Source organism: Marmota marmota, unplaced genomic scaffold (assembly GCF_001458135.2).
Source record: "Marmota marmota marmota unplaced genomic scaffold, marMar, whole genome shotgun sequence".
Classification (NCBI taxonomy): domain Eukaryota; kingdom Metazoa; phylum Chordata; class Mammalia; order Rodentia; family Sciuridae; genus Marmota; species Marmota marmota.
Window position 1 is genome coordinate 7,608,284 of NW_026000119.1, and position 15,618 is coordinate 7,623,901.

Consider the following 15,618-nt stretch of genomic DNA (forward strand, 5'->3'; position numbering starts at 1 on the left):
ACATTTGAGGTGGTTCAGTAAAAAGTTTTAAGTTTAAAATGGAACATTGTTATTGTATAAATAAAACAAAAATAGCATAACATCAATATAAAAGATCAAATAATACTCTCAGAAAAACACATTTGCTCAGTGGTAGAGCATATACTTTGTATATATGAGGCCCTGGGTTCGATCCCTAACACAGGAAGAAAGCAGGGAGAGAAAAATGCATTATTCAAATATTTTAAAAACTTCAATTGAACAAACTCCTTCAATAATAGTTAATCTTACAGATCTACTGCCTATTTTCCACAGCCTCCCTCCCCCTAGCAAAAATGTTTATCCTAATTCATAAGAATTACATTCAGAAGAACTTTGTTGTTCAAGCAATTGGGTGAGGCACTATCAGAAGCGTTTAAATATTATGATTTTCATAATAAAATAAATCATACTAGAAAGGTTTGGGAGAAGGTAGGGAAAAACACCTAGCAGTCTAAATCTAAGAGAATAGAATTTAGCTGCAGTTACCTGGGTAACTAAACCACACGGATTAAATGAGTAATAAGAGATTGTACTCAGCTAATAACTTTCTCCCTGCCTTATCTGTCCCCTAACTTCAAAAACATGAAAAGAAAAATAATTCCATGGTCAGACCCCATAAATAAGGGGAAATTAAAAAAAAAAAAAGACCCAGTGCTATAATAAAGTTCACTTCAAGACCTTTGAACATCTGTGACTCCAAGAGACTAATCCACGTCCTTCCAATGCTACAGAATACTTTGCATTGAGGAATTCTAGGGGCAGGTGGGTTGGTGTTGAATTATACAACCTCTGTACAACGAAACTGAACCAAATGGAAAATGACTAGGGCATATTAATAAGATAAATTCACTAAACTCTCAGATGCTAGTTTATTCATTACCTTTGAAACCAAGCACATAAATTCTGTTTCTGATTAAAATGTAAAAGCTGGAAAGAGCATTAATAATGAGGAAAAAGTGCATAAAATCAAAACTTTCCTTGATTTCATCACAGCTGAGATCACAGAGCAGGACTGCAGACTTAAAATCCAACAGAGTCAAACCCACCCTCATCCCCACCCTCACTCTGGTCTCTGCTGTGGCAGGGCATGAGAGGAAAGGCAAGCAAGGAAGAAAAAAATTTAGGGCTAACATGACAATATAAACCCCCTAGGAGATACAGACACATAAGGGAGTTCACACTCAATTTGCAGGCCCTTTTCCACACTTCCACCAGTGCTCCCAGGAAAGACTGAAGCAGGGCTGGAGACAGACAGACTCCCCAGAGCATACAGGCAGGAGGAAAAGGTTTAAGTAAATATCCATTGTCTAAAGAGAGAAAGAAAAAAACACAAGAATTTTCACCTTTGGAGGCAGGACAGGAAAGAATCCTGAGCCCAGTATCTATATCAATATAGCCAGGAATGACCAGGAAACAGCCCCTCAGGAGCTGCAACAGATAGAAAGAGTTGGGAAGAGGAACAATAATGCTGAAAAACCCTCTCCGCAAGATACAGCCTCAACAGGCATACTCAACACTAAGGCTAGGTTTGGACCACAGAGAATGCCTCCGGCCTACCATCAACCTAGCAAGCACTGAGTAATAGGCAACAACAGTCTACTGCTAGGAGAGGAGCAAGAGTATGGAGAGTAAGACATGCACCTCCCCAGGGAAAGCGGAAAACTGAGCACGGAACAGAACACTGAGAAAAACTCTCCAGCAACACAGCCCCCATCCAAAGCCCAAAGTAATAGTTGGTGGTAACCAGAGCAACTACAAGACCAAAATCTTGTCAATCCCTACCTAGATTGACTCAACACTCTTGGCAAATCAAAGGCATGACCATTTTTTGGCATAAAAACTATTTCTTCAGTCTCTATTATTCTATATAAGATATTTGAAATTCAATAAAATATTTTTGAGATACACAAAGCAATAAAAAAGAACCAGACTCAGATGACCCAGTGATCTTTTTTTTTTTTTTTAAATCACAATCTGCAACTGGTAAGTAGGGAATAGATGCTGTACATACATGATAGATTGGGAAGATCAAAAATGACAGAAGAAGGAAATAAGCAAGCATGTGCATTTCTACCCTGTCTCAGATCCTGACAAAAAAAAATAGCATTAAAAAACTATTTTTAGCACATTATTAAAGCCTGTACATTAAAACATAAAAGACTATAACTAAAATTTATGAACACTCTGATTCTCATCTAGCTACTGAGTAATGAGTAACTCATTAGCAAATAAGAAAAAATTAATCTGCTTATAAATTTTTGAAGCTTTTTAAAATACGCATATTTCTTGTGTTATGTTTATTAGTTTGGTGAAAAGTGCTTTTACAATTGTACTGGAGTAAAATTTGGGAAAGGCTGAAAATGAAAAATTTCTATAAGACAAATACTTGAAGATAAAATACTCTCAAAATAATTAATATCCCTAAAAACCAAATGCTCACAGAATGATAAACAGCCCAAAAGCAAAATGGGCAAAAGACATAAACTAGAAATACCCTCAAGAAATACAAATAAAAATTGATGATATCTAAGGTTGTTAGGAATGTTGAAAACTGGGCACTCTTCACTCACTGCTGTGTGGGAATGTAAACTGGTACAACAAGTACTCCTTCAACTCCTCAAAAACAATAGAATTTAGGCACTATTCACACTCAAAGAAAGTCTCCTATGTCTGCTAGCTCCCTATTCTTTCTATATTCAAGCCATATTGGGCTGTATTTATATCCACTGTCTTGCCTCTGCGCCACTGAAATACTTGTTTCCCAATTCCCCTGCAAAATTCTCTCTTTCAAAACCCAGCTCAAACATTTCTTGCCTACTCTTCCCCAGGTAAAATTAATCGACCTTTTATGTGTAATCTCACAGCACTTGGGATTCCTCTAATACAAGAGTTAAAAACATTAAACTGAAGTTACATCATAGATCTGTGCTAATTTATAATAACTCTGTGCTAAAGAGTTCCACTTATCAACAACAAAAATAATGGGACATGAACAGGAAATTCAAAGTAAAGAAAAATTAAATGCTCTTAAACATATGAAGATACACAACTTCATTAATAATAAAAGAAATATCAATTAAAACCATAACAACATTTATTACCTATCAAACTGACAATGAGCAAAAATATTTGACTATACTAAACATGGGAAAATAGGCATTCTAATAAAACTTACTGCTAAGGACATAAACTAGCAAAATATCTATGAAGACAATTACCTATCAAAATTATAAATGCACATACCTTTGACCCATAATTCTATTTTGCATATTTTAAAGCTAATACTATAAATACTTTCATTATATTTGTTAAGATATATGATTGTACATGATTATTCACTTCAGGATCCTTTGCAGTGGCAAAAGATTAAAAAGATAAACATGTATCAGTATGGGAATAGTTATACAAATTATGGTACATTTGGATAATTAAAAATTTTACAGTTAAAATGACTAGATAGCTCCAAATGAAACTATTTCCAAGCTATATTTTTAAATGGAAGACGCAAAACTAAGATGTACTAAATATTTGTATAAATGTATAGTACACTACCACTTATACAAAAAGCAATATAATCACATACAAAAAATAATATAGTCATGTACTTATTAAAAAAGGGGATCATCACAACTGAATGGCTAAAGGACAGAGGTAGGAAGACTGACCTACTTTTCACTACATAACCTTCATACTTTTTAAACTGCTTACCATGAATACATTATCTACTCACAGAATTAACTATTTTGTTTTGAATAATTTAAACAACAAAAAACAATTATTTATGTTGCTCTCAATTCATTATGAAATCTTTAAGGGCAAAGAACTGAACATGTGCCTCATCATCTTCATATCACCAACATGATATCTTGCACAGTGCCTAACATAGAAATGAGAAATGCTTATCAAAGTATGCTAAAGTGACTAGAGCCATAGCACATGCCTATAATCTCCACTACTTGGGAGGCTGAGGAAGAAGGATCACATGTTCAAAACCAGACCTGGCAACTTAGAGGTACCCTGTCTCAGAAATAAAAAGTAAAAAGAACTAGGGAGATAGCTTAGTAATAAAACACCCCTCAGTTCAATTCCTGGTACCACAAAAAGGATAAAGGGGGAGGGATAAAAGAGGGAGAGAGAAAGGGTTAGGGAAAAAGAGAGGGAGAAGGAAAGAGAAAAACAGACAGAGAGACAGAGAAAGAAACTACCTTGGCAAAGATAACCAGATACTCAATTAATTTTAAAGAAACAAAAAACATATTAAACAACTGGGAATTTACAGAATGTTTATTATGTGTTAGAACACTATACAATGCACACTATACCTATTCATTTAATCTTCATTATAGCTCTATGAAGTGCAGATTTTATATAAGCATTTTGCAAATGAAGGAATGGAAGGCCAACAAAGATCAAGTAATGTGTCCAGGGCTATCTGGCTTGATTGTGCTAGAGGAAAGTCACCAAAACTTTCCAAATTTTAGTTTTCATTTTGGGTATCCCATAATCTAAGGATTGTATTCTAACAAATTTTGTCAAAAAGTTTGTCAAAAAGCTTTTTTTGTCAAAAATTTTGTAGATTGAACTCTATTTGCTTTTCAGAGGATACTCTCCAAAAACCACTGATTTCATTATTCCATACTAGCTATGAAGAGCAATAGCTCTGGAGTCAAACAATTTGGGCTGAACACCTTCCTCTAGCACATTCAAGCCGGATAACCCTGGGCATATTATTTGATCTTTGTTGGGCTTCCATTCCTTCATTTGTAAAATGCTTATATGAAATATGCATTTCATAGAGCTATTATGAAGATTAAATGAATAGGTATAGTGTGCATTGTATAGTGTTCTAACATAGTAAGCATTCTGTAAATTTTAATTATTGATAGTCTACATCTTCTTATAATTATCTCTGAGCCACTTCTTCAGCTTCAAAAATGGTGACATTATACAGGGAGACATTCAGAAAAAAGCTAACTACAACTATCTGTTACTATCTGTTTCTATACTTCATTAATATCAGTGCTACTTGGAGAGAAAAAGAATTAGTGCCATGTCCATCAACCAGATGGTACAAGACTAAAGCCTGGAAGTTTAACCCAGACCTGCCTTTCAGTCCCTTACCTCAGTAGGGAACAAAGCAATAATGCCATCAGGCTATCATACCATCGTTGAATTTAACCAGTCAATGGCAGTATGAATGGAGCAAAGGACTAAATTCTAATTCCAATATAAAACCAGTTCTTGCTTTTAGAAATCACAAGTTGGGGGGAAAAAATTCATTCTTTGGGTTTCTACATGTTCAAATTCTACATAAAAAAAGGTATATTTATATTTTAATACATATATTATGGAAATCTGAAATCCCACTATAAAATAATGCCAGTAATCCTATAACACCTGCTAATAAAACATTCCTAAGAAGAAATAATTTAAAGAGCAGAAATAAAAACATATACACACAGAGTATACCTTAATTAAAATTCATTAACTGGAACAGTGGGTTGTGTTCTAAAACAGCCATGAAAGCATATGGAAAAGGCTTTCTGGAACTAAATTTCTTGGGTTCAAGTCATTAGCACACATAGTAACTCTGACCTTGAGGTAGTTACATAATCTATCAGTGCTTTGATTTTCTTCTCCATAAAAAAAGCATAATAACACTAGCTTTCTCATAGGATTGCTGTGGGGATTAAATTTGTTACTGAATGTCAGTGTTCAATAAATGTTAAGTATTACTGTAATAAGTCTTATCTTTCATTCATTACTATAAGGTCAAAGAAGCAGAGATGATAAACTTTTACAACCATATGTCCCTGTGAATCTTTATGGAACTAAGCAAGTTTTTTTTTTTTTCTTTTTAATCAAACTTTTAAATAATAGTAAATGAAACAGTAATTACAAAAAATACTTACTTTGTAGCAGCAGCAGCAAAATGTCTGTTGGGCACTTGAATGTTTAAAGAACAAGGATAAAGAGACATCTGATAAATCATCTTGGAAAGATGACATCTCTGATGACATATCAAGACTTGAAAAGAAAAAACAAAAATATAACATTAATCATTATATTAAAATTCTTCACATTATAAAGATTAGCTTTTCCAAATCATTCAATATTTTGTGATCTTTAACCATTCTACAAAAGTCTAACAATAGAAACCACATTTCTAGAAACTAGATGAACACATTTTGGGGGGTAGTACTGGGGATTGAACAACTGAGGGGCACTTGCCCACTGAGCTGCATCCCCGGCCCTACTTTGTATTTTATTTAGAGACAGGGTCTCACTGAGTTGCTTAGTCCCTTGCTTTTGCTGAGGGTGGCTTTGAACTCACAATCCTCCTGTCTCAGCCTCCCAGCTGCTGGGATTACAGGCATTCACCACCGTGCGTGGCTAACCACATTTTTTATTCAAACAATTTTGTTATTTATTTTTAACTTAATCTGGTTCAGGCTCAACAAAATATGTAGGCTCTATTTTTAGGGAGTAAGTATTAAGTATCCCTGAATTTTTAAATAATTTACATTCATTCATTTCTTAATAGATAATGGATTCACAGAGTTGTCCTTCTGAAGATCAGAACAAAGTGGGTGACGTGCCCTAGCAGAGATCAATATTTGTAAAGTTATAGAAATCAAAACACTTTAGTAGTGGCACTAGTATAGAAAGGCAAATTAATAAAGCAACAAATAGTTCAGCCATAGATACATGCATATATGGATACTTGAAATAAAAGCGATGTTATTGCAAATCTCTGTACATTGAATTGAATCTAATAAGTTGTGCAGAGATAATGATTACCCATAAGGAAACAAGTATATTTAGATGCTACCACAATACACACACACACACACACACAAATCAAATCTAGATGGATAAAAGACTTACATAAATGCCAAAACTTAAAAAGACTTTCAAAATATAGAAAAATAACTTTATGAACTTTGGGAAAGAAATTATTTCACAAAAAAAAAAGCACTAAAATATGGCTGCATTAGTGTGAAGAGCTTGTTTATTAAATATTCTTTTTAAAAAAGTGAAAAGATGGGCTGGGGTTGTGGCTCAATGGTAAAGCACTTGCTTAGCATGCATGAGGCACTGGGTTCTATCCCCAGCCCCACATTAAAAAAAAAAAAAAAAAACCTAAATAAACAAAATAAAGGTATTATATCCATCTACAACTAAAACTATATTTTTAAAAAAGTGAAAAGTTAAGTCAGATATATGGGCAAATGCATAATTAACAAAAGATTAATATTTTAACAATAAAAGATAATTTAATAATATATGATCAACTGAATTGAGAAATGAACAAAACCAAGACTTCTAATTGAAAAGGAAACACAAATAATGCATAAATACATTAAAAATGCACAACCACATTAGTAACCAAGTAAATAAAAATTTAAAACCTAATAAATATCTTATATCAGTGTTACTTAGTGGTGATCAGGAAGCCTGTTATAGTTTGCAACTAAATTAAGATTACACCAACATATAAAACATTTATTTATTTATAAAACATAATTATTTAGTGTATTTGACAATATTTTTTCCACAAAATTTTCTCAAAGGAGGAAATTTTGATCTCATTGTGGACAGGTAAACAGTTTATGATCAGATAATAGATAATATAAGTAGCAACATTTTACATACTCAGATTGACAAAGCTTTAACAAAAAGTCACTGACAATATCAAGCAGGGATAAATTTTAGACAATGAAGATGTGTAATTGGAATACCACTTTGGAAAACAATATAGCACGACCCAATGACACTGAGCATGCACATCCCAATGATGCAACAATTCCACTTCTAAGCATGTCCCTTGCATCTGTGTACCAAGAGACATGCACAAGGATGATCATATCATTATTTGTAATAGCAAAACTACAGAAAAGAACTCAAGCAACTACAATAGGATGGATAAATACATTGTGGTATATTTCTATAATAGCCATAGAACTGTAAAAATAAACGAACCGTGCTACATAGTTGAGTTTCACAAACATAATGTTGAGCCAAAAAAAGCAAGTGGCAAAACCACTATTCAGTAGGCACAATTTAATCCCCAGTCATGAAAAACAAAAATTAAAATTTCCAACAGAAACTGCTACAGAACTACCAAACTGCTACAGACTAAAAGAAACCAAGTTACAAAAAAAAAAAAAACACTATTTAAGTAGGACTACTATACCATGATGTCTGTATTATCCACTTACCCTTAGCAGATAACCTCATAGACCTCAGAGCTTCCTCAACTACATAAGAACTTAACCTGCATCTGTACTCATTCTCCAAAGTCTTGCCCACTCCTACCTATGTTGGTAACAAAATGGAAACTAATTGGCCTCCTTTGTTACCTTACTCTTTTAATTGATACTGAATGGTTACATTGCACAGAAATGAGTGGTAAACTGCCTTCTCACCCAACTCTCATCTTCACTCTCTAGGAGATCTTATCCATCCTTCTAGTGTTTGCTTTCCTTTACAACCCCATTTCAACCAGGCCACCTGGATTACTACAAACTCCAAACTCTTCCATTATTCTACTTTTGGCCCTCTCTGTTTCTTTTCCACCTGTTATTAGTAAAAAGGATCATTTTTTAAAGGACATCTGTCTCCATGTCCTTAAATCACTTGTATAGCACAACCTGGCTCTTTGAACAGAGTAAATTCTTACCAACATACTCTGTGAGTTACTTCTAACCTATCAAACACCAAACTGCTACAGACTAAAAGAAACCAAGTTACAAAAACAAAAACAAAAAAAACAAAAACACCATTCCTTCATGCTTACCATGCTTCAAATCACTCACCACCTTTCAGTTACCTGAACAGTTACTCTGTTCTTTACCACCTTAGGATTTTCATACAAAATCTTTCTTCCCTCTGTGACATTCTTCCCTACCACTTTCCCTTCACATGATGAATTTCACAGTAATCTAGTCATGTTTCAGATATTCCACTTAAACATTACTTCTTCAGAACAGTCTCCCTGAAGACTCAGAATACATTAGGTCTCTCATATACACTTTTTAAAAAAATTTTTTAGTTGTCAATGCCTCGTACATGCTAGGCAAATGCTCTATCATTGAGCTACAACTCCTACCCTATATTTCTATAGCATTTTGTACTTTTCTTTCTCAACACATAGGATATTTGTAATTAAAGAAATAATTGTTCAATTAATAGTTGTCCAATTAATAGTTGCTCCTTAATAGATGGTAAATACTATCAATAAGAAGCAAATGTGTATAGCTTGTTCACCACTGTACCCCTAACCACCTAGCTCAGTGTTTGACAAGTGGAGACTCAATAAACAGCTGCTAAATGAATGAACAAATTAAAGCAAAACCTGGATTCAAACTATTTTAAATATTACCTATTACACCACACAAAGAAAGCGCCTTGTGTGTGTGTACACACACATATGTGTTCAGAAAGTTTTGCCAGGAACAATAGCAAACACCTATAATCCCAGTTCCTCAGAAGACTGAGGCAGGAGAATCAAAAGTTCAATGCCAGCATGGGCAATTTAGGAAGACCCTGTGTGAAAATTAAAAAGTAAAAAAAAAAAAAAAAGACTGGGGATGTAGCTAGGAGGTGGAACACCTGCCTAGCATGCACAAGGCCCAGGATTCAATCTATAGTACCACAAAAAAAATTAATAAATAAAAATTAAGTTTTATTGTAACACAGCTAGTTCATTTATTAACATTATTGTCTGTGGCTTCTTTCGTGCTACAATGACAGAGATGGGTACCTGCAAGAGACAGATGGCTTGTAAACCTAAAGCATTTACTATTCATCTCTTTACAGAAAATGTTTTCTGGTCCCTGTTATTTAAAAAAAAAAAAAAAACCCTCTAGTACCAGAAGTAGGTAGAGACAATGCTTGTGTAGGGCATTAAGCAAGACACCTATCAGTAAGGTAAGGAAATGCTCCTGCCAGAATTCCAGCCTAGAATATTTTATTTTGTCCAGGTGCTCTTCAATAGATGAATGTGATGTATATATATACAAAATGGAGTTTTATTCAGCCATAAAAAAGAATAAAATTATGGCCAGTAAGTGGATAGAAATGGAAAGCATCATGCTAAGTGAAATGAGTCAGATTCAGAAAAATCAAGCATTCAATGTTTTCTCTCATATGCAAAAGCTAGAACAAAGTGTGGGGGAGTGGGAGGGATCATATATCATAAGCATAGAGAGAAAACCAGTGGATAAGAAGGAAACTGAAGGGGAGGGAAAAGGGATGGGAAAGAAGAGGAAATGTAAAATGAATTTAACAAAATTATGCTATGAGCAAGTATACATATGCCACAGTGAATTCTGCCTTTATGTATACCTACAAAGCACCAATTAAAAATAAACAAAAGGAAAACCTGTAAAGGAAGGGGAATAGGCAGGAGGAAGAGAAGGAAAGAGGAGGCACAAGGGACTGAAACGGAGCCAATTAAATCTCATACATGTATGATTAAGTCAAAATTAGCCCAACTATTATATATAACTATAATGTACTATTAAAAGCATAAAAAAAGAATACTGTGCTTTAGAATATTGTCCATAGACCAAAGAGCAACCAGAAATTACAATATACCCCAATTCCCTCATAATTGTGCTTTTCAAAATGTTATATGATTGAATGTCAAACCTATCTGTGTGAAAATCCAGACTCTATTAACTGCAGCATTATTATGGTGAATAACTTGTATTAGGAATGAGTTTTTCAGCCTTAAAGATGGGTATTTGTAAAAATTGCATAATTCTTTGGTCATGTCTGTGTACCCCACTCAGTTGCATTTCTGTGCATTTGCTTAAGTACTTTCCAGTTCATCAGGCAGTTTGGATGAGGTTGTTTTAAAATACAACTGTTTGTATTTTAAAGGCTATGAACAAACAGGCACTGCAAGCAGAGAAAGCAGACTTTTAGAAGAAAAAACAAGTTTGATACATGAACCACAGGGCACAATGCAAGGTATATATCAAAGCTGTTCTCACTTGAAGGGGGGACATTTTTTCTTGATGATCCAGGATTCATTCATTCACTAGCTCAACAATAAATGTACCAACAAAATATGTGCTAACATTGCCTTAAGCATTTAGGATACATTCATAAACAAAACACAAAAATCCTATTCTCAAAGTGCTTATGTTCTACTGGGAGGGAATACCAATAAATATAATATGGGGGATGGAGGGACTGCAGGATAAGATATCAAGTCAGAGGGAAAGTGGTTTGCGACTTTTAAGTGCTTAAGATTGGCCTTATTTAAAAAGGTGACATTGAGCAAAGATTGGAAAGAAGAAAGTGAACAGCACTAATACCTAGAAATATATTCCAGGTCAACCATCCCAAGGCAGAAATTCTTGGTGTGTTTATGGAACCATAGGAGTTAAGTGTGGAGAGGTTAATTAGAGAAGAAGTCAGAGAAGTTAAGCTGGGGATTAGGGGAACAGGCAGGCACTAGATGATATGGAAAACTATAGGCTAGTGCTGTTTAACAGAATTTGAGCCACATGTAATTTTAATTTTTTCTAATAACCACAATAAAAAAAAGAATAAAAACAGTGATATTAACAAATATATTTTGCTATAGCTAACCTCCCATAATATTATCATTTCATTATCAGTATTTAAAAATTAAGATATCTTACACTTTTTGTACTAAGCCTCCAAAATCTAATGAATATTTCTGCATGTTCTCACTTATATTCAGAAACTAGAAAAAGTTGATCTCACACAAGCAGAGAGAAGAATAGGGATTAACAGAGGCTGGGAAGGAGAGGGAAATGGAAAGAAGATGATAAATATGATCAAGGACCTAGTTGAACAGAAGGAATCATTTCAAATATTCTATAGCACAACAGGGCAATTATAGTTGGCAACAATTAACTGTATACCTCAAAATAACAAGTATAGGTGCAACCACTCTGGAAAGTAGTATGGAGATTTCTTAGAAAACTTGGAATGGAACCACCATTTGAACCAGCTATCCCACTCCTGGGTCTATATCCAAAGGACTTAAATCAACATACTAAACATCAATGTTTATAGCAGCTCAACTCAAAATAGCTAAACTGAGAGCAACCTAGATGCCCTTCAATAGATGAATGAATAAAGAAACTGTGTTATATATACACAATGGAACATTACTCGGAGAATAAAATTATGGCATTTGCAGGTAAATGAATGAAGTCATGCTAAGCGGAGTAAGCCAATCCCAAAAAAACAAGGGCCAAATGTTCCTCTGATAAGCAGATGCTGATCCATGATGGGGGAGGGCATGGGAAAAATGGAGGAACTTTGGGCAAAGGAGAGGGAGGGGCAAAGAAGGGGTATGGGGACAGGAAAGATGGTAGAATGTGATGGACATTATTACCCTAGGTTCATGTATGGCTGCACATACAGTTCAACATTACATTGCATACAATCAGAGAAATGAAAAGTTGTGCTGCAATTGTGTACAATGAATCAAAATGCATTCTGCTGTCATATATACCTAATTAAAATAAATTTTAAAAAAGATTAATAGCATCAGGCAGTGATATTTTTGTTTTAAGTAAACAAGAAATCAAGATACAGAGTTAAAAGGAAATTAAGATACACAGTTTATTTCATGTATTAAATTATTGATAGGTACTCTTCTAGAATTCAAACCTCTTGACTGAGAAAAAACAATTTTATTGGTCCTTTTTTTTGTACTATACTTGAATTTATTCCAAGAAATGAGACTGGGGAGAGAAAGAGGAATCAGTCCACTAATATAAGAAGGAATGACAGGTGAAATAGAAAAAAAAAAAATTAAGAGAAAGGTATCCAGGAAGCTAAGAGAAGAAAATGTGGCAAGAAAAGAATAATAACCTTTGGTTCTCCTTTTGATTTCTTTGGTTTTGTCTAATATAATGTGATTGCTGTCATACAGGGAAGATAACGCCACCAATCTCCTTTCAGTAATAATATACATTTTGGTTTGCTTACTTAGTAGTGGTCTGAGTCTACAGTGATCTCTTGCTACCCATGCTATCCCCAACTTTTGAACAACTATTCCAAGTAAAGCATGCTCATGATGACACAGCTTTCTTGTAAGCTCAAAGAGAAAACTGTAATGTTGTGTTTCAAAACGCAGAGAGCAGGGCTGGGAGGTGTGGCTCAGTGGTACTGCCCTTACCTAGCGCTGGTGAGGTCCTGGGTTCAATCGCCAGCACTGCAGAAAATCACTGGTTTAGAAGTGCAAGCTTCAGTTCCTCCCCTACCACTTATTGGTTATATAAATCTGGCCACATACCAACAACCCAACAAAATCATCTCCCCCTTTCTATAAAATTAAGGGATAGGGTATGCTCGCTGTTGCCTCCGCCTAAAGACCCACCTTAATTGAATATATAGCCGTCATTCCAGCTAACAAATTGGACTTTATTCACTGCTGAAAAGAGTTGCTGAAATACCTTCCGAATGATATACGTTGGTCCAAATTAGATAATGTTTAAAAACTGTAATCACTTGAAACGATGTATCTAGACAGCAACAACAAGCACTCTGAAAACCGTTAACGCTTAAGGATGGAGGTCACTTAAGTGTACCACCAGTTTAAGGAGAACTCACTTCTTCACTTATCAAACTCCACCTACCCACTCCCCAGTCCACACACTGGAGATATAGAACCCTGCCTTCCCCGCTGGTGGTTGTAGGGACTTCAATGATACATTCCCCCGCCAATCCGCCCTCAAGGTGACTGGCTTCAGAAAGGAATGAAACCTCCAATAAGGCTGCTTTTAAGTAGTGATGATCCTTCAAAGAACCTAGAGCCCAGAAAGTGCAAAGAGGCGTGTCGAGTTCCTATACCTGATCCGTGCTTCGGGGACTCTGGCTTGCATTCCGCTGTAACCCAAGACTCAATGAACTATTTTCTCCCTAAGACACCCCACGACTTACCTCTCCCGAGGCACCTTACGGCCGCCGCCATGTTGACCACTCCGGATTGTGTTGATGAAATTGGTCCTACAATTAAACTGGGGAGAATGAAAAAAGAGTTCCGTTCCGGAATTGGCGAGGAGGGAAGCGGTTAGAAGGAACAAGAGGAACAGGGCGGAGACCAAAACAGGCTTTTCTGCCGGCGTGGCGGTGTTGCTGTCACTCCTCGGTACTGCCTAGGACCCTCCGTTTAGAGGTTCCGGTACGATGGCTTAACCACCTTCAGGAAAATACGATCTTGTTAGAGATGCTGTAATTACTTTATTTTGTTCGGTTTTTTAAAAATTTTTATCCTACCTATATACAATAATTTTAATAGATCGTGAGGAAACCTAGGACCCAGCCTAAAATATTTTAAAGCTGAAGATCCCACCAGTTTCCTCAGCCACATTTCCAGCCTTGTTAAGAATGTCTTTAACCTGCCCGGCTGGGCCGAGGAGGTAGCTCCGAGGGAGACGCCGGCCTAGCAGGCGCGAGGCCCTGGGTCCGGCCCCAGCAGCAGAAATAAAAAAACAGATTCCGCCCGGCTTTTCGCCAACACCCAAGAGGAGGGAGATCCCACTCACTAACAAACTTCCTTTTTAGCTCAGCGCAAAATCAGCCGTAATAGTTTTATGTTGATCTAACACTCGGTTTTACATCCCTCCCTTCCCAGCCCTGCGAGCTGTGCCATCAGGATCAATTGAATAATAATACAGCATTTGACGTTTATGTAACTCGTGCAGTTTTAAAATGGCAGATCTGAGACCTACGCTCAGGTTAATTCTAACCAAAAACAAGAAAACTAAATGTCATTTCCATTACGTCACAGCTGTCCGTGTGGTTTATCAAAAACAAATCTAATAACTGATTATATCACTTCCCAGTTTTAAATAAAACCCTCCAGTGACTGGCTATCTAAAGGCCTCTGCGTATCCCCTGTTCACCCCCAACCTAGGTCACACACACACACACACACACACACACACACACACACACGGGGTTTCTCACCTCCATGACTTTTTTCATTTTGTCCTTTTCGCTTGAAATATATTGTTCCACATTATCAGGTAACAGTATCAGGTTTTTTTGTTGTTTTTGTTTTTCTTTTTCTTTTTAAGATTTCAGGTCAGACTTTCCTCATTGACGAAGGCTCCCTCCTGACTTCGGAGAGGGAATTATGGCCACCTCTTCCTGGTTTTATATAGTTACATCTAGTTTTGTTTGTTTCAAGCAATTTCAGAATATGATTTATATACCATAAAATTCACCAATCTAAATTGTACCCTTCAATTTTTTTTTTTTTTTTTAGTAAATTAGAGAATTGCACAACCATCCCAATGTATGCCACTGAGCACTTAGTGGCAGAAATCTTGTCATTCATTTTTGTAACCTTAGCACCTTTCATATAATACCAGACACAGGAGGCCCTCAATAAATGTTTGTTGAATAAGTAAATGTTTGTATGCATGAATTAGTGACTCCATTAGAAGGACAAGCCTGAAAACTTAACTTGCTTCCATGAAGTTGTTTCTGAAGATGGGCTATAATCAAAGTAGGAATTTCCAAGTGTTTTATTTTATGTTTATATAGATTACTCAGCAATATGAAGAATACGGTTTCTAATTTATTGCCTTTTCT

The 15,618-nt window shown here is 35.5% G+C and overlaps 1 protein-coding gene across 4 annotated transcripts in view; it reads right to left on the reverse strand.

The window, feature by feature from the left end:
* Mrpl1 (mitochondrial ribosomal protein L1) overlaps positions 1–14,523 on the reverse strand; it is an 86,098-nt gene extending 71,575 nt beyond the window's left edge. The window contains exons 1-2 of one of the 4 annotated variants that reach the window (XM_015499257.2): positions 13,960–14,523; positions 5,934–6,048 (exon numbers count right to left, since the gene is read on the reverse strand). In XM_015499257.2, coding sequence (XP_015354743.1) covers positions 5,934–6,048; positions 13,960–13,990 — 146 coding nt within the window. In that variant the 5' untranslated portion in view covers positions 13,991–14,523. Of the gene's footprint in view, positions 1–5,933; positions 6,049–13,396; positions 13,420–13,959 lie in introns of those variants that run through there. The other 3 variants (XM_015499258.2, XM_048784793.1, XM_015499259.2) reach the window with 3 other exon arrangements.
* Between the last annotated feature and the right edge of the window lie 1,095 nt (positions 14,524–15,618).